The 19,287-nt window shown below is 41.4% G+C and overlaps 1 protein-coding gene across 5 annotated transcripts in view; it reads right to left on the reverse strand.

Annotated features, from left to right (window-relative positions):
• Positions 1-2,292: 2,292 nt before the first annotated feature.
• IPCEF1 (interaction protein for cytohesin exchange factors 1) overlaps positions 2,293-19,287 on the reverse strand; it is a 49,991-nt gene continuing 32,996 nt past the window's right edge. For all 5 annotated transcript variants that reach the window (XM_061624179.1, XM_061624180.1, XM_061624181.1 and 2 more), the window contains 4 exons: positions 16,391-16,482; positions 8,174-8,555; positions 3,705-3,895; positions 2,293-3,394 (listed from right to left, as the gene is read on the reverse strand). In XM_061624179.1, coding sequence (XP_061480163.1) covers positions 3,191-3,394; positions 3,705-3,895; positions 8,174-8,555; positions 16,391-16,482 — 869 coding nt within the window. In that variant the 3' untranslated portion in view covers positions 2,293-3,190. The remainder of the gene's footprint in view (positions 3,395-3,704; positions 3,896-8,173; positions 8,556-16,390; positions 16,483-19,287) is intronic.

Below are 19,287 nucleotides of genomic sequence, written 5' to 3' on the forward strand. Positions count from 1 at the left end.
CCTGAGTTCCGATAATTGGTCAGTTGCCTGCTTTGGATGGGGTTGTACTCCGTCTGAAAGAGCAGGTCCCTAGTCTGGGGGTGCTCCTGGATCCATCTTTGTTGCTAGAGGCCCAGGAGACCTCAGTGGCTAAGAGTGCCTTTTACTAGCTTCACCTGGTAAGACAGCTGTCACCGTTTCTGGACCGGGATAACCTGACCACTGTGGTCCATGTGGTAACCTCCAGGCTGGATTACTGTAATGCACTCTATGTGGGGCTGCCCTTGAGGTTGGTCCAGAAGCTACAGCTGGTGCAAAATGCAGCAGTGAGACTGCTCACTGGGCAGGGTATTTCCAACATATCACCCCACTGCTGAAAGAATTGCACTGGCTACCTATTAGCTACCGGGCTAAGTTCAAGGTGCTAGTTTTGGTGTATAAAGCCCTATACTTGGGACCAGGATACCTGTAAGATCGTCTTACCCTTTATATACCTAGTGGATTACTGTGCTCTGCAGGTGAGGGCCTCCTGCAGATACTATCTTATCAGGAGGTCCATTCTGCACAACATAGGAAGCGGACTTCTAGTGTAGTTGCGCCTACCCTTTCGAATTCCATCCCCTTAAATATTAGACAGGCACCATCTTTTTGACACTTACTGATGACCTTCCTCTTTCAACAAGCCTTGTAAGTAGAGACCTTATCCCAGTCTGCATCTGTGTTGGAATTGCTTTTTAATACGTCTTTAAAGCTTTTTTTAAAAATGTTTTAGAAAAAGGTCTTTTTAAAGATGTTTTGTTTTAATATGTTTTTAAGGATGTTTTATTCTAATATATTTTAAAGTCTGTTTTTATGATGTTTTAGACTGTTTTTAATGCTTTTGTTTGCCACCCTGGGCTTCTACTGGGAGGAAGGGGGGGATATAAATCTAATAAATAAATATTGCTAGGGTCAGTTTTGTCATTGTGCTGTCATAGTTCTGGTAGTAATTGCCATTTCTTGGGCTCAGAACATGTTGGAGGCACACTATTCCGTAATTCATAGCATGACTACCGACTAGTCATATTTTTATACCTGGCTGGTGGACCTCGGGGTTCTAGTAAAAACCAAAGTAGATCCGGGGAGTTTGCCCATCCCTGCTGTAATATAGAGAGGTGCTCATACTTTGGGCTTGACTTGTGGCACATTTGCAAAAGAAAAGGTTGTTCACTCCTATCCTGTGATTATATGAAGTTTGAAGGGCAACAGCTGTTGCAGTCTGCCTTTTTCTACTTACAAGGGAGTGGGAAACTAACGGATAAAGCTGGGAGGGTGATTTTCATGGTCCTATTTTTAAAAAAGCAGAACTTGCACCAATCCAAGAAACAGCTCAGAAGTCAAAATAAATAAATTTAAGAGGAGATGTATATTTCATTATGAAACCTTCACACAAGCCAGGAAAAACTATTCTAGCTGCAACATCAGAAGAAAACCACAGATTTTCCTTCCTTCCTTCCTGTTAGAAAATTCACCTCACATAATTTTTTAAAAAATGTTTTCTATAATTACAATGGGTTTCGTGTTTTTAAAAAAATAATTTTAAAAAATAGAGATTTTTCATGCTTGACTACTCTTCCAGGACTCAGTTGGAGCTGAGCCAATAAAACTAATTTTTGTCTATTAACATTTTGTTAATGCCAAAATGTCCTTCCCCTATGTTACACTTGGCTGCCTTCAATGACATCATCATGTAGCAGGATCTGACTGGCTGTGTTGACCCACAACATTTTATTTATTGATGTCACATTGCCTATAGCATCATAACATCCTTTTCATTACAAGATGATGGACTGGATAATATTCCTCCATGACTGTAATGTTTCACAAAACTTTTTTGGGGGTGGGGTTCCTATCATGAAATGTTTACATGTGAACATTTGATGTGTCCCTGTTTTCAAGCCACTTATCAACATTCCATCACACACTAGCATGATTTTTAAAACTAAACCCAGGGGAGGTGCTATGGAAAGTGGAAGAGGCTTTTTCTTTAAAGCAGCAGAGACTACTAGCTCTGAGGTCAGTGGAGCAGTGAATCCACTCCAGGTTTTAGTGGCAGCATGGGTGGTAAGTAATGACTTTTTTTTGTAGAATAAGTCACTCAGATGTGCTCTGCTGCTAATTAAAGATCAATTTATATCCTACTGAAGCCTCCCTAAAATATACATTTTCATAATATGCAGAAAAGGATGATTTTTGGGGGTATGACTAAGATGTCTTTAGTTCTCTGCTGTATAAAAGGGAGAGGGTCAGAAACTTTCAGAGTCTGCACAATGCTGAAGAATTTATTTTGTCATGAAGAAAAATTCCAATGCAACTTTCCCCACATGATGTAAGAAATCACTTTTGTTTCAACCATTCATAAATGCAGTGACACTGTGATTGTTAAAGGTATTCACTGAACAGATGAAAGGCTTTATAAGAGAGTACAGACATGGTCTTTATTTCCCTTTTCCCCTCTGTACTGAAAACAGCTTGTCATCAGCAAAGACTAATTTTTTTTTTGAAGGTTAGAGAAGCTACAACAAAATGGTGGTTTTGTTTTTTAAACCCTGGTAGCATTTCTGCAACTCAATTTTTTTACTTCTCTCAACAAACTTTAAAATAACTCAGACTTCTTATTTACAATATGTACATACTCTTTGAAATCCATAATGTTCAGGTGCTATGCTTGCTAAAACATTTGTGTTATGAAGGTCAGCCACTTTTTTTAAAAAAAAAAATAGAATTCCATTTCTTGTCCACCAGATAAACTTTCTCCTCACAGCTTTGCCAAGAGTAACATCATCATGATGTGACACCTTGGGTGGTGACATTCTAGTTTAAAGAAAGATAGGATGATGACAGGCCATAGCTCAGGGGTAGAATATCTGCTCTGCATGCAGAAGGTCCCATGTTCAACCCCTTGTAGGACTGGGAAAGACTGCCTGTCGGAAAGCCTGGAGAGCAGCTTCCAGTCAGTGTAGACAACACTAAACTAGATGAATTGACTCAGTATAAGGCAGCTTCCTATGCTCCTATTGTTAAGGGAAGAAATAATGCTCTAGATAATGGGTTGAGTTTTCCATTGTAGGAAGTGATAATTCCCTAGAAAAACAAAACCTGAAATTGTAGCAGCTTAAACTATTTGTAAGTGAAGAGGTACTGGGGGAAAGTACCACACAGTCCATTGGTCTCAGATGGTACTTTCGATGAAAGATGGTTGAAGCACCATCCCTGCTTCTGTGCTATTTCCTTCAGATGTATTCAGAACATCCTGCTGCTGATAGATATCTTGAACCAACATGGTGTTTGAATTCTTCCACTCTCTGTACTTCCTTGCTGTTAACTCGTGATCCTCCAACAACTGGTTAATTATGGCCAAATCATGCTCTTTACACTAGCAGAAAGAAAGAAAAAAAATAAGTTCATGGAACTGGAAATGTGAGTTGACCACTAGAGGTCTCCCATATCTGAATTGTTGCCCAATATGGTTGTTCTCCTCTCCAAGCTATTCAGCAATCCAAGATGAGAACAATTTCCTTCCCAATTAACAAAACACCAACATGTCGAACACAATCATGTTCTGGAGGTGGGTGGGTTGCAGACAGTTTTCAGGGGCTGCTAAAAATTCCATTAACCCCAATTAGTTAAATGCTGGTGTTTGGCCCCCACCATGGCTAAAGCATAACTCCTCCATAAACCCTTACCTTTAATGTACTATTCAGTGCGCGGATTTTGTGGAGTTTCTCATTAACTGATGGGTTTTTGCTCCTTTTGATAAAGGATTTTCTCAGCTCCTTTTTGGTAGAAGGCCGCCGGTCCCCAATGGGAGATAAACTTGCTTGCTCTAAGGACTTGTAAAGTTTCTCCATTTCATCTATTGAGCATTTTGCATGTTCTGTACGGAAGACAAAAGACAGGCTTTCTAAACAACATGTTCCAGTGCTACTGTGTTTTGTGAATAAAGTGTGTTGATACAAGGCCTGATCCTGACAGTCTGATAGAGATTACCCTGTCACCAGGAGAAAATGTTTAGTGAAAATTTGGACATGGCCTTTCACAAGGCGAAACTTACATTATATCAGAGCATGCAGAACCTGTGGCCCTCCATATGTTGTCAGACTCCAACTCTCATCGGTCTCAGCCACCATGGCCAATTGTCAGGGATGATTGGAGTTGAAGTCCTGTAACATCTGGAGTACTACGACTTTCCCATCCATGCATTTATATGACATTACAGGAAACCAATGGAGCAGTATCAGACAATGTGGTAGGGTGCCACATTCATTGCTTGATAATGTGGGAAACAGTCTATAGATTCCTATCCCTGACAAGATTGACTGTTCTGATGTCAACGCATCTGCATGATCACATATTTAGCTACCTGTGCACAGCTACATGGAGAGAAACTCCAGTTGGTCACATTGCTGCTGCTTACTGGGAGATAGAAGGGGAGGGGTGAGGTGCAAATGCACCAGTGTTCCTACTGCAATGTGACCAATCAGAGGTCAGGTGAGTGGCAGTGCCCCACCATGCCATCTGCTACTGCATGGGGCTTGCTGAGAAATGGGTAGACATGGAGGGGAAGCTCCATTGGCATTGGCATAATGTACATACAGCAGTTCCCCATATGGACTGGTGCTTTCATATTGGAAGTCTCCATGCCAGCATCTGATGGCTTCTGGCGCTGGCGCTGGCACTGGAGACTGCCTGCATGAAGGATTTAGGTTCACAGTAATGTTGCAACTAAAGTTTCTCTCCATGTACCTAAATATAATAGATCCTCCGTGGCGCAGAGTGGTAAGCGGCGGTAACGCAGCTGAAGCTCTGTTCATGGCCGGAGTTCGATTCCAACAGAAGGAGGAAGTCGAATCTCCGGTAAAAGGGGTTCAGGTCCATTCAGCCTTCCATCCATTCGTGGTCAGTAAAATGAGTACCCGGCCTATGCTGGGGGGTAAAGAAAGGCCGGGGAAGGAACTTGTAAACGTTGCAAGACGTCACCCTAAGAGTCGGAAACAACTCGCACTATAAGTGCGGGGACACCTTTACCTTTTTACCTAAATATATGATCACACAGCTAAAGGATGTGTTGTGTATTGGTGTACTAACTGTCAAGTTACCGTACAAAGGATAATTTTTGCAGAGGTTTTTTTTAAAAAAAAAACTCTCCCAAAGCTTTAGCTCAGTGGTATCCTACAAATATTTGTATTTGAATACTTCCTAATGTGTGCATTTATTCATTTCATGGTGCTCTGTAAATATAGATACCCCATCAATTGTACTTGGATGAGAGCTAAATATAGCTTGCCGCTTTAACACAATGCTGAAGAAAAGAGCTTGTTGTGTAGCAAGACCACTACAGGAAAGAGCAATATTGGGGCCAATTTGCTGCTGCAGTATTTCCTCTACAAATCACTACCTTATCAAACATACCTTCACTGCAGCAAAAAAACCCCCACCCATCCTCATTATAGAAAGCAATGGCATATAATAATCTTTTTATAATTTCTTAGATATACATATACCTGCATAAAGTGTTTCTGTGGCAACTTTATAAAATTCATATACATTGACCAGAGAGCAGGGATTGGCCATGGCTATCTCTTAACAGAGATAGCTAGTTTTGTCACTAGACTTAACAGACAAAACCACATTCATTTCTAGATAATGTAGGAAACCGTCTATAGATTCCTACCCATTACAGGATTGACTACTGATGTCAAAATAGAGTGTTCATTGTGGTGTCAGTATCAGAACAAGACCTACATTTATCAGGCCTTTGAGCTTCTATCACCTTTGAGCATCTGCTCAAAAACATCAGTTAAAGTTTAGAGGAAGGAAGTGGCTACCTCTGGAACCCACCACAATGCCAGTTAGCACTCATCAAAGCATGCCAAAGGCCTTTCTCCCTTGAGTAACCACCTTGACATACGTCATGGGACTCTGGGGGCCCAAAGAAGGGAACAAGCAGCACTGTCATCTGATATTGACATCAAATGGTCCTTGTAGACCAGACCTCTCACCAAGACATCATGCTACTTCATGCTTTCTCCGGTGCATCCCTTTTCCAAATTGACTGAAGCTGTAGTAGGGTCAAAGGAGGGCTTGCAATGCGAGAACCATAGGACTGGCTTGGGCTAAAGGGAGGGCAACCAGGTTGGCAAAGGCTGCTGTCCTGTCACATTTGGGGTCCAGCAATAGCTGAAAGTTTGGGAGTGACAGCTGCCATAGTTATTCCCTGTCCATTACAAATATCCCCCAATGAGTTAAGAGATATATGAGAGAGAGAGAAAGAGAGAGAGATCAAGTTTATTACAGAATCAGATCAATTGCCTTGCCTACAGCCATTCACCAATTGCTTATGGAAGGAGGATGTTATTGTTGCTGTGGGGGAACAGACTACAATAATATAAATAAAGCTCCATTCTGTTGCAGCAATGTTTCATTTTCTGCAGCTTCCTTTTATTCTTTTTTGGCCATCTGTTATAACCAGGCTGTTGCTCCAAGAACTGCCAAAGGAAATAAAAATGACAGCCCTTGAGCACTGCTTGTTTCTGACTGCCCTGTAAATGAGAAGAGAAGCCTCTGGACGGAGGGCACGTACTCAAAACACTTGTTTTTAGCCTCACACTCACACAAGACGCTACATGGAGTTCTGTTGATCCCCCCCCTCTGCTTTTTTTAAAAAATTAAAGCCAAGAATAGTCTTGGCAAGGTGCAAATCAGAACAAATGACTGACAATGTTTAACCCTTTCTTTTTTGGGGGGGAATCAGTATCCCTGTGCTGATGCTTCCATAGATGAAAAGGTAATGGGGAAGACATAGGGATCCCACATTTCCAGCCCCCCCCCAAATTGGGTGAAAGAAGGAGCTCACAAAGTGAGATTTCAGAAGTAAAATGATCATTCAAATGGATCTATTTATTATTCACTAATAGGCGAAAAAAACCTTGTGGTTTAAGAACGTACCTATAGCCCACAGCTATTCTATCAAACTTTAAAAAGCAAGGAAATTGGGCAGCTATAGTGAATGCACCAGGGGAGCAGGAGACCTGACCTCCTCTCTGAGATATTGTACTGCCCTACAAACTGGTCAAAATGCAAACACCATTTCGGTTGGTCTTTCACAGTCCAATCCACTTCCTGTGTAGCTTGGAAGAATTTGGTAACAGGCATTTGGCTCTTAATCTTTTGGAGGGCTTTTGATGTTATAGCCTCTTTTAGGGAATGGGTTGTTCTACCATCTTACCCATGTATTGTGTTTGTTTTCATTTTTTAATTGTGTTAGTTTTATTTTGGTTTTCAGAGAAAGGCAATGGTAAACCCCCTCTGAATACTGCTTACCATGAAAACCCTATTCTTAGGGTCGCCATAAGTCAGAATCGACTTGAAGGCAGTACATTTACATTTTATATTGGTTGTAATCTTTTTTTGTATCTCGCCGTGTGTTCATTTTTATGAAGAAAAGCTACAATTAGATTAGGTCCACACAACCCTCTCTGTAGCCATTTGTAGATGCCTCAACCTGATCTAGAGGTGGCACAAATTGGTACAAATCAGTGCCATTGGGTTCAGGATTTGGACAATTTGTTTGCACAGTCCTACTAACAATGGCTATGTTCTCCCTCTACTGTCAGAGGTAGTACGCCTTTGAATGCCAATTGCTGGGAAACCCTTTTGAGCTTCCCATGGAGATCTGGTTGGCTGCTTTGAGAAAAGGATGCTAGACTAGATGGGCCATTGGCTTGATCCAGCAGGCTACTTTTATGTTCTTATATTCTTAATCTAAAAACCAAATATGCTTTTTGATTCAAAACTATTGACTGATCAACAGTGATTACTTTAACTGGGTGAGCCATAATGAAAAGCATAATATTGTCTAATTAGATCATATCTCATGAGCAAAATTATTATAGGAACATAGGAAGCTGTTTTATATCAAGTCAGAAAATTAGTCCATCTACCTCAGTATTGTCTACACTGACTGGTAGCAGCTCTCCAGGATTTCAGGCAGGGGACTTTTCCAGCACTAACTGGAGATGCTGGGGATTGAACCTGGGACATTGTACATGCAAAGCAGATGCTCTGCCGCTGAGCTACAGCCCTTCTCCTGCCTATAGATAAGGCAGGAGGAGGAATATTGTATGACTAACAGATCATCTACTGCTTGACTCACCTTTAGGTAGAGTTTTCGATGCTGCTATCCCAGGCACAGCTAGGTTACCCTTAGCACTACCTAACATAGATGCATCTTCATTCAAAGACATCCGAAAGCTGCATTCGGGTTTGACAGTCCCACTTTCCAATGTTGCAGTACAGCCTGTCACCAAGTGATCAGTATCTTGAGAGTCACCAGAGACAGCTGAAGACTGATTGTCCATTTGTTCCCCATTGGAAGTGCTGTTAACAAAGTCAAGCCATGATTGTCCCTCTGGATACAATACTTTGGACAGTGAGGAAGAAGAGGATCCTTCGGACTTCATAGCGCTTTCTGGTGAGGACAAAGAACATGATACTTCACTTGATGCATGCGATGTCAAGGAAGGCTCTTGCTGGTCCTGTTTTCCAGAATAAATAAGGTGGGGGAAAAAGAAAGTCAAGCCATAAGCGAACCATGGGTAACACTATAGGGGGTCAAGGATCAGCAAATTCCCAATCATACTGTTTATCGTGATTGCTGCCTGGGAACTTGGGATTACCATATAGTATATGAGTGAGTGGTGTACCAGGTTTGGAAAACCATTTGGTTAATTTTGCTTCAGTCTCACCCAGTCAAAGATGGTTTCCTCCAGTGCTGGATTTAAGCAGAAAGTATCAAGTAGGCATGGAGATAAATGATTTCATAAATATCTGAAAGATTGCCTCCTTCCCTACAGACTCTCTCAGGTGTTTAGATCAGCACAGGGGACCTTCTTGGTAGTTCTACTGCCCTCAGATTGATTGATTGATTGATTGATTGCTTTATTACGGTCAAAGACGAGCAGACTGCCCTCAGAAGTCCAAGTGGCAGCCTAGGAGAGAGCATTCTCTGTGACAGCTCTTAAGCCATGGAATTCCCTCCCCACAGAGGTCCGTCTATCATCTTAATTGTATAGCTTTTGCTGTATCCTTAGGACACATCTCTTTACCCTGGCCTTTGACACCAGAGGATTTTTCTTTTTAAGAATTCATCCTATTCTTTTGATTGTAAGTTGTTTTAACTGATTTTAATAGTGTATTTTACATGTTTTAACCCACCCCAGGACGTAAAGAACTAAAATAAAGTAAGTAATAAACTTCATAAATATTCTGCCTCAAGAACAAGAGACAGAAGTCTGGATGAGTTTGAGGCAGTGAGAAATGTCTCAGCTGCTGCCAAGTTAACATTATCTACAACAGAGATCCCAGAAATATCTCCCCATCACAACTACAGTTGAAGGCTCCTTCCTCTGGCTTCACCATATTGGTCCAGTAGTCTGCTTTCTAGTCTTGAATACTGCATAAACCACTAGCACAGTTTGGGACTAAGTTACAGGACTAAGGACTAAGAAATAAATGTGCCTCATTATCAGGGTAATTAATTTATTCCAGATTGAATACAAAGTAAACGGGTGTGATTTTGAGTCCTGGTGGATATATCCTTGTTCATCTGCTGCAATAGAACTCTTACTTTCCTCTCTTTTCATCTGCTCTGCCTCCTTCTCTCTCTCTGAATCTGGTTATCTTGTGTCCACGTACATTATAGACTAAGGGCGCAATCCAACTCGTGTTTACACTAGACTGAGGGGAGGTGGATGCGGCAGATCTGCAGCTGAGCCTGTGGCATTCAGCCAGGGCTCAGCCATTCAGCTGAGACCAGCATAAGTGAAGCGGCATAAATCCCAAAAAAGAGATATATTGAGAGCATGTCAGGGGAGGGGCCAAGATAAGGGACTTAGGCCACACCAGCTCGTGTTTGGAGCACTCCTGCAGGTCCCAATTCAGGCAAAAGTTATGGTCAGTCTAAGAAAAAAGTCAGTCTAAGAAAATAAATACAGTAAAGTCAATGGAGAGGGCTTACTCCCAAATATGGGTATTTGGGAGAGCAGCCTTTTACTTTCCAGTCCCAGAACACAGCTGAGCCAGAGGTTGGCCAATCCAGAGACTCCTGAACAGCAACTGGATATGGTGGAACTTTACACTGGCTTCTCTTGTGCCGGCACCACTTATGCCAGCTTCCCCTGAGTTGGATTGCTCTATAATTTGCCCACTATCCTAAGGCCTGTTAATTAGGTGGGCACAGCAATCTACATCATGGGAAGCCAGGAGGAGGGGTTGGCAACAGAGGAGCTGGCGGGAAGCTCCACAGCATCCACTTCCCATTAGGGAGCCGCCGGGCCAACTGAATGCCAGCACAGTCAGAAACCACACACAGGATCCAGAAAAGCAAAAGCTGGCTCCCACAAATACGCCTACCAGGGAGTAAGTGCAACCCATTGAGCACCACTGAAATTATTTTGCTCTGCCAGCCTATTGCTTGGCAGAAATTTTGCATAGACTGGAACCCAACGGAGACCCCCGAATGCAGGCAGTTCCTCCTCCGCCATGCCCCCAGAACACCCCATTTTGGGCCTTCCACCAGCTTTCCATCTGCGAGGCTGGGCTTCCCTAGCGGACCCCTAGCTGAGCCAGCAGGGTCCTGGTGCTGCCGTGGCTGGGCCGAGACTAGGGACTTCTGCTGGTCGAGTACGGTGCAGCCCAGAGCCTGCCAGCTCAGCAGGGGTCTGCCATATCCAACTCCCCCAGCCTGGCGAAAATACTAGTTGGATTGCGGCCTAAGAAAGCAAGACATCAGTAAAACAAATTATCAACACATCTTTGTTATGTTATTTGTAGTTGCCCTATTTTCCTCTGCCTTGAAACAGCCACACAAGAGGCACAGAATCAACAGGTGAAACTTCTCATGCATATCCATGCAGGGGGAATGCTTTTCCTGATAAATTTCTGCCATGCAACTGTTAAAAGCCAACCTTTCTGCCTGCATAAGACCTTCCTCTACAAGATGGATTTCTGTACTTGTTCTCTACTGAAAGAACAAAAGGACTTGTACTTTTAGCAGCACCTAGAGACATCTAAATTAAAACATAAATAGAATAAGAATCTTAAACTAGAATGTGAATTAAATCTGCAATCTTAAGCATACTTAATGTATGCTTAATGGATGTACTCTCATTAGCAATGCAATGTTTGTACTTAGGACTGGAGCACTGATGTGAAATACAGAAGTTTCTGTTTCAGAAAGTTTAATATTTGATATAAAGCCCCCCCTGCAAAAAAAAAAAAATCTACTCATCCCTTGTATGCTGGCCCCAATTATTTTTCTGGTGCTAATGCTGAAGGTAACTTCTCATGACTGTTTTCTGAGTGCTCTGTTATATGTTAATTGACTTCCCCACATTGAATTTCTCATTACCCTGCTATTTTGTTTAGTCAATCTTGTGCGTTAGCAGAGAACCAGCTGTAATGCAGCTTAAGTTCAGTGGAGTCAAGCAAAGGGTGCCGCCCTTGGCTCCTTCTGGGAGGAATGGAGGGATATAAATTTAATTAATAAATAAATTTACCTGAAAGGATCAGGCTTTTAAAACCTGAGATTTTGAAAAAAAAAGAAAGAAAAAAGTTAATTTATTTATAGAAATGTATAGTTGATAGGAAAGGCATGACTCATTCTAACTAAGTAACTAAGTTGGAGGCGCAATGACCAGGCTTGGTCTTTCCCCCCATGCTACAGGAGAGAGGGACAAAGACAAGATGTTTCTATTGTCTCCGTTGGATGGAGGAGAAGAAGAGGGTAAACAAGAAGGAGAGTTAGAGATGAGGTCAGCTCCCTAAGAGTATCAGTTTACATGGAAGGAAGACAGGTAAGATGAATACTGGTCAGTGACAGGCTAGCCACCTTGGAGGACTACCTATCTATCACCTCTCAGGCACACAAATTGGAGATGCTCTTTCCCCACTTCCAACAGATGTCATGCAAAAGCATCATACCAGTAGCCACCAATAATGTGGAATAAAGTAAGGGAAACTCAATATGTCATCGGGAGCATTCACATGATGAGTTCTAGTAAACAATATGGCCACATAGTAGGATGTAGGAAGCCCACCAAGGAGAGGGTTGCTGATATCATTGGTGAGCATAATGATAAAGGCTCTAATATCATTAATCAGCACAGGAGGGAAAGTGTACTTATGATGTAATATGTAAGATGCAGGTCAGGTCAATACATAGATTTCCCATTCATGCTCCCATTTTTATACCTAGTAGCAGCCTATAACATTTGATCCTCTGCTGCTGTAGGAACAAATTAAGAAAGACTTGTTTGAAAGGGTAGCCACAAAAGCTGAGGAGAGTGTGTGGAGTTGCAGTGGTGGCTCCTTGTGGCAGAAGTATGACTGCCAATACCAAAGGCTCTTTCTCCCAGATGGCTGTTCAAAACCTTAGCTGATGGGATCTCCCTGCCATTTGACAGAATTCTAAACAAATTGATGATGTCACCCGTTCATGTGGCAGAAAGAGTGTGTGGACTACTAAGCCAGTGTCTCTCGTCATGACATAGCCCACTTTCAACATGGCCATATGTCGCGGGGGGGGGATACTATAACTGCAGTGCAGTTAATACCTCTCATTCCCAGGCAGTGCAGTTAATACCTAGGATGTTTAAGAATGTATATTTAAGAATACTTGCCACATGAAATGTTGCTGTGTTAAAGTGGAGCTGCTCTTTGAACACTAAACTGATAGGCAAAACTTAACAGGCTCAGAAGAATCAACAATGACACATTAATCATCTGCTTTGACCATAAATCTCTCTCCTATTTCTATATGTAGAAATAAAGTTATGTTGAGGCAGACCACAAAATGTAATGCACGGCAGAAGAATCTCCAGGCAAACACAGCAACTCAATTTAAGAGCATTAAATACAATAAGATGTTAATACTGTTATGTAGCTGATCAGGTAACTGGTGAAGAAAATAGACCTTACTCATGTAGCTACAAGAATAAATGACACTTTTCTGGTCCATTAGCATTTCTTTTTTAAATCTTTTGAACTTTCAATGAAGCATTTTTCCTTATCACAAACTGATTTTATTCAACATTAAAATAAAGAGAAAGATTGGAAGTGGAAATTATTATCCTCGTTATTTTATTTCTGAAGGACCTACACTTGATCATTCAACTGTTTCATGACTCCCATCTACCAAATAAACATCTAAGGAAGGATATTATTTTTAAAAAGCAGATGTTGGTGCTAGCAAATGGAAAAAGGATTCCTCAGGGGATTATTGAATCCTTAGGGGACTATTTCAGAGTAAAGAGATGATGTGCCTTGCTAGGCCGTCTGGAAATCTTTGTAGTCTGTTGTCTCAGTATGCCTTGGGATACCACTTGTTGGGAATAGTAAGAGGGGAGAACGCTGTTGCACTCCTGTCCTGCTTATGAGCTTCCCATAGGCATCTGGTAGGCCACTGTGAGAAAAGGATATTGAACTGGATGGGCCTTTGGTCTGATCCAGCAGGGCTCTTCTTATGTTCTTATTATTAGCAACAAGGGACCTTGGGCCCAAATTGCCTCCAAAAGCATCAGATAGGGTGTACTCCAGGGTGCCCATACAGAGAAAGAGAAGGGTAGAAGAAATGGTGACTAGCTTTCCCATAAAAGAGTAGTTTGTCAGTTTCCTACATCCTGGTCCTTCTTATGGGTTCTCTCTCATACAATCCTGATGGGAAGAAATTATATTGGAGGGATTTTGGAAACAAGCAGGTTCAATTATCTGAGCAGCCACAAGGTCAGAATGAAACTAACAAGCACTTCACTTTGTCAAAAGATGCAAGAAAGATTAATGAATGTTATACTGCTCTGTAGGAGAAATAATTTCTGCCGTTAGAGGGGGGAAGAGAAGTTGAGGTTCAATAATATGGGGCTGTTTTATTCATTGCTGATATACAAAAGTTAACTGTTAATTTTTGATATTATATTTTATCACGGTCCAGTTGTTTATAAGGCATTTTGTGAAGCCATGCGGTGAGATATAAATCCATGAACAAACAGCACCCTGGCATATCTAAGCTACAAGCAACTCACTCAAAACTGGGGATGGAAGAGAAATTTGGTTTGGTTCACAATTTAAACAATATGCAGCCTGGAACACATTTATCTTTGGAAATTCACACTTCTCTGAATTTTGTAATGCAGTTCTCCAACCAAAAAATGTCCCCTAAATTAGGAGGAAAGGTGCATGTAATGCATATATTAGTGAAAATAGCCTACAAAATTCATCACATTAGGGAAACTGCTTGCAAAATTGTGCGTATTAGGAGAAATGCATACTAAAACGCCGATGAATTTTCATGAGATTTTTTTTTTTTAATTACACACTGGTATGGAAATGGGGAGCACTAAACTTAAGATTGGGAACAATGAGAAACATAGAGAAACTGAAACTGTTCAGATTTGTCCATCCCTAGTCAAAGCTCAAACACACTTTGAATTTCTTTTCTCACCAGTGACCAAGATCTCCAGGGCCCTCATAGTCTGATATTTATAGCCTTTACGCTGTGTCTGACTCTTTGTTTTTATAGTGCATGCAGAAACTTGGATACAGAGTTCCTGTGAGCAGACACTTCTGCAAGACAGATGATTTTAGCTGATTCCTCCTTCACCTTGCTCTGGAGGTTTGAAAAACCAGAACAGCGTGGGAGCACAATGATGAAAAATACATGCCTCTCTCTCTCTCACACACACACATGCTTCCTCCAGCGGAAGTGTTCACTAGATTATGAAGTCACTTCTGTATGCAGAATGGAAACTTTGGATACAACGCAGTATCTTTAATTTTATATCACTGTAAAAAATTAATGATCTACTGCCAGCTTATTCTTGAATTTAATGAGGTTGGAGGTGGGAGTGATTACCTTATCTTACTGAAACAGAAGGGGGGAAATTAGGAGAGGATGTTGGTGGCAGCATGTCCCACTATCCAAACAATATGCAACCAAATTTGGCACCAGCAAAACCTGACATAAATGTCAATTGTACAAGCCGAACATCTGCCTTCCCAAGCAATACCTAGATGATGTAACGTTTAAGGACAGAAATCTGTGGTTGAAGAACAAGTGCTGTAAACTGGGCTCACTGCATAGGGCGAGTTATTATGCAGGATAAAATAGTGAGATTAAAGTAACAGTATGGCTCAAAATGGTTACAATATTGCAAGAATAAAGAGCACTGGAGCTGTCCCAGGATGCACTAGATTCAACAAAAGCAAAGTAGATTTTTATACACCTGCCTCAAATTTCAAACAACCCCCCTTCTAGCAGAATTGCAACAATCCTACACAGCAGCCATGCACCACATGCTGTGAGAAGCTCAGTTTTTTCTCTAATCCAAGAGGAAATCAGCCTGCCTGGAAATGTTTAAGTGACTTCTTTGGCATGATAACTATTACTGGCTTTCAACATTTAAAGCTGTAACAGTGTATAATAGTGTATTAGACAAGAGATCCCACCTAGAGTGATGGTCTGGGGAGACTTAGGTTCAAACCCCTAGAGGAAGAGCAATCCAGCTCTGTCAGCGCAGACCTCCTCCCCTTACTGAACTTGGGGGGGAGGACAAGAGGGCCACTAGCAGGATACCAGCTGGTGGCAGCCAGTGGAAAGCCCCAAAATGGGGCATTCTGAGGGCTGGGAGGGGCTGAGCTGGCTCTGGATTCATTAGATCCCGAGCTGACACCAATGCACAGGTGATATGGCCCTGATTCCTGCACCAGATCCCCAACTACCATTCTTCCTACCGTGTGCAGCACAGCTGCGGATGCAGCAGTGACCTTGCTGCTTTCCTCAGCCCCACTGGGCAGTGGCCAGGGTCAGAACTGCATCCTAAGCTCCCTGGGTAACCAAGGACCAGTGGTTACCTCTCACTCTAATTTGTTTTACAGGGAGGTTGTGAGGGGGGAAATGGGGGGACAACAGAGCCATGAACACCATGTTGAGCTCTTTGGAAGAAATATTTGTTGTTATATGCCTTCAAGTTGATTACGACTTATGGCGACCCTATGAATCAGCGACCTCCAATAGCATCTGTCATGAACTACCCTGTCCACTAGAAAAGACAATAATGCTGGGAAAAACAGAAGAGAGTAGAAAAAGAGGACGAAAATATAGAGTAATAAATAAATAAATAGTGAAGATGCATTTTACATTTTTTTCTTCATGTGACTGATCTCATGACAGCCTTGCTGTAAGAAAACAGAGTAGAGGAAAAGTGCACAACTCCGTCCTGCAGATTACTTGTCAGAGAAGCATCTTGTAAACTGGATAGGGTGACATTTGTACAAGCCATTTAGCAAATGGAAGCAAGCTAATTACTATAATACATACCAAATGAGGCAGCAGTGGCTGATCTGAATATGGAGGGGGTGGTGTCTCCACATTTATTTCTGGATCTTCATGCTCGCTCTCACTATAGCACTCTGAAGCAAGAACACAGCAGTTAAAGTGCATTAGACACTTCATTTAATGCGTTGGAACCAATAAAGTGTACTTCTTTCAAGTAACCTGAACTGAAAGCAAAACATATTGGCTCTGAATCAGTCATGGATAACAGGTCAGATGCACACTAAATATAAGATATATTCTGATTTTTCTAATTAGCAGAATTTCTCTTTTCCCCCCCAGCTTTGAAAAAAAGGGGGGATTCTAAAAATCCTCCAAGTTTACAAAGTGTCTTGCAGTGAGAGACAGGGAACAAGTAGAGGTACTGCTGTTTAGGAAGGCAGTAAAAAGTGGTAGTTCACTAACAAATCCATCCACATATGAAACAGGTCTCTCAGGACAGGGTTGTTATAGTTAGAAGTCCTACAGTAAAACAACTATGTCTATATCTAATTGACCTTAAGCCCTAGTAACAGACTAAGTCACTTTTTAAAACACAAGCAAGCACACACACTGACACACTCGCTCTCTGTAAGAAATCTAACTAATGCTTGAAGATTTGTTCATTACTAGCAAAGGAAGTGGTCAACCTAGAGAATCGGAAGTAGGTATTATTGCATTGTATTATTTAAGAGTGTCTGCAGAAATATTTCTAGGAGGAAGGCAAGGTCTATGAATTGTTACTGCAGGTCATTGGCAACACACATTTAGAATTCGGTGAGGGCAGTATTATTATTAGTCCAATCCAACAGGAAAAATTAAGATCCCCCTCCCATTTACATCATTGGCAAAATCTGATCACCACTGGGAAGGCTCAGCCAGACCAGAACTAAGGCTATTTGCAGCCTTCCCTCCCACTTTCCATTTTGGTCTTTCTGCATTTGGCTTCCTCTTTCAGCTGACTCCTAACCTGGCTTGATCCTTTTTACTGTTGTGCCGGGGTGGGGGAGAACATTTGGCAAACATCAGTTGCTTGCCCAGAAAGGAAAACCCCATGCCATGTAACTTATTTCTTTTGTTCGTGTTTTGCTAGAGCAGATGATTGGTGATGTTGTGCATGCAGGAAGTATAAGGATATCAAAATTGTGGCCATTGGAAAGGCAGCAAAGCCATATAAACATCACAAGTTGTATAAGAAAGGGCAATAATCTAAGGTTGGTTCCCAAATGTGAAAATTGCCAGTGGTCTTGGTGGACCACTTAATGGTTTTTCTGCCTGTTTTAGCCATTTTAATCCACTGTGCTAGATGCCGTATGATTTTTAATTGTATTTTTCTTGCTTTTATTTCTTCTATTGTATATTGTATTATAATTTGCATTCCATAGAAGCTTGAGGACCACTGGTGGTCCACAGGCCAGTTTGGGAACCTCTGAGCTATACTAAATCTCAAAAGTAAACATCCATGATTTAGGCTAAATGGAATTAACTAGGTAAGCAAATGACACATCCTAAACAAATTCCACACCCAGCCATCATGTTCACTATTAATGGGGTACATACATTTCACTTTCTTGAAGACTGTTCTCTACCAATGATATATTAAAACAAGCAAATCAAGGAAAGCTACTAAAAATCTATGCACTGGGCTGTGCATATATGTTTGTTGCAACATCTTCTAATGAAATATTTTGCATTCCTCAAATTCGAATTCAGTAAATATTCCTTTTTGGTCCATGAAGGAGATTTTAATCACACACAGGAACGGGGCAGACATAAAACAGTCATCCAGTGGGTGTGTCCCCGTTTTGTAATAATGTTATATATAACTTTCTATGCATCCCAAACCTCTCTTCAATAAGTGCATTCAAACAACCAATTGATGCCCATTAGATTATGAGCTTTTTCACAGGCAAAGGCATTCTCTCTTTGACAGCTACTGTTCAGACATTCTAAACAGCAAAAAATGATGAAGGAAGGTTAAAATGAACAGACTATTGGATGATAACTGCAATTGCCATGCAAACAGCAGGAGCATGTAATTCAACTTCAACTTCAGCTTCTGCTTCAGATCAGAACTACCAGGGAAGTGAAACTCTTAGCTACCAGCCATGTGAGGCTGGGGCATTCCTTGGCCGTGAACACACTAGTCGCCTACAGCAAAGCATTTCCATTAGCCACACCTGGAGGGGGAACAAGCTGATCTAATGATCAGCTGTGAAATCTCTTTGAAGCTGATTTTTTAAAAAATGCACTCAAACTAATCCCACCAGGTTTTACAGTAAAAGGAGCAGGGTTTGACTAGGGTCGTGTGCCTGTTTTCAGAAAAGAGAGGTGGAGATGCACTGGAACCAGCAGAAGAGTGTGTTTCTACCCCTTGTCTTGTTTCATGCACTGGAAAAGGATGTCAAGGCTTTCTAGGGGAGATCCAGCTTACAGAAGTGAGGTCTCATAACTAATTTTATTTCTGCCACTAAAGCAACTGTTGGTATCAGTTTTGGATAGGTTCAATCAAATCACACATTCTCTTCAGTTCTCTCTCTGTGTGAGGAGAGAAACAAACACACACATGTAGCCATTACTAAGCATAGTCTAATTAGAATTTTAAAATGTATATAAATTCATAAAAGTTGAATATATTGACCATTGCCTAAATCCAAAACTCAAGGAACAGGGAAGGGAAAGAGAGAGAAAAAATGCTACATAGAAAATAGGAATAGAATCAAATGTATAAATGAGTAAACAGCCATGTCCAATTTGTACTCTGGTAGTCTACTAAATTATAATGGCAGGATGGTTGCCACCAAGAACACAATCTGCCCAGACACCAACATGGAAAAAGCTGTTTGCATTAAGTTTGTATTAAGGGAAAGAACTGTAGTTCAGCGGCAGAGAAGGTCCTAGGT

This window comes from Rhineura floridana, chromosome 4 (genome assembly GCF_030035675.1).
Source record: "Rhineura floridana isolate rRhiFlo1 chromosome 4, rRhiFlo1.hap2, whole genome shotgun sequence".
In the NCBI taxonomy this organism is placed as follows: Eukaryota; Metazoa; Chordata; class Lepidosauria; order Squamata; family Rhineuridae; genus Rhineura; species Rhineura floridana.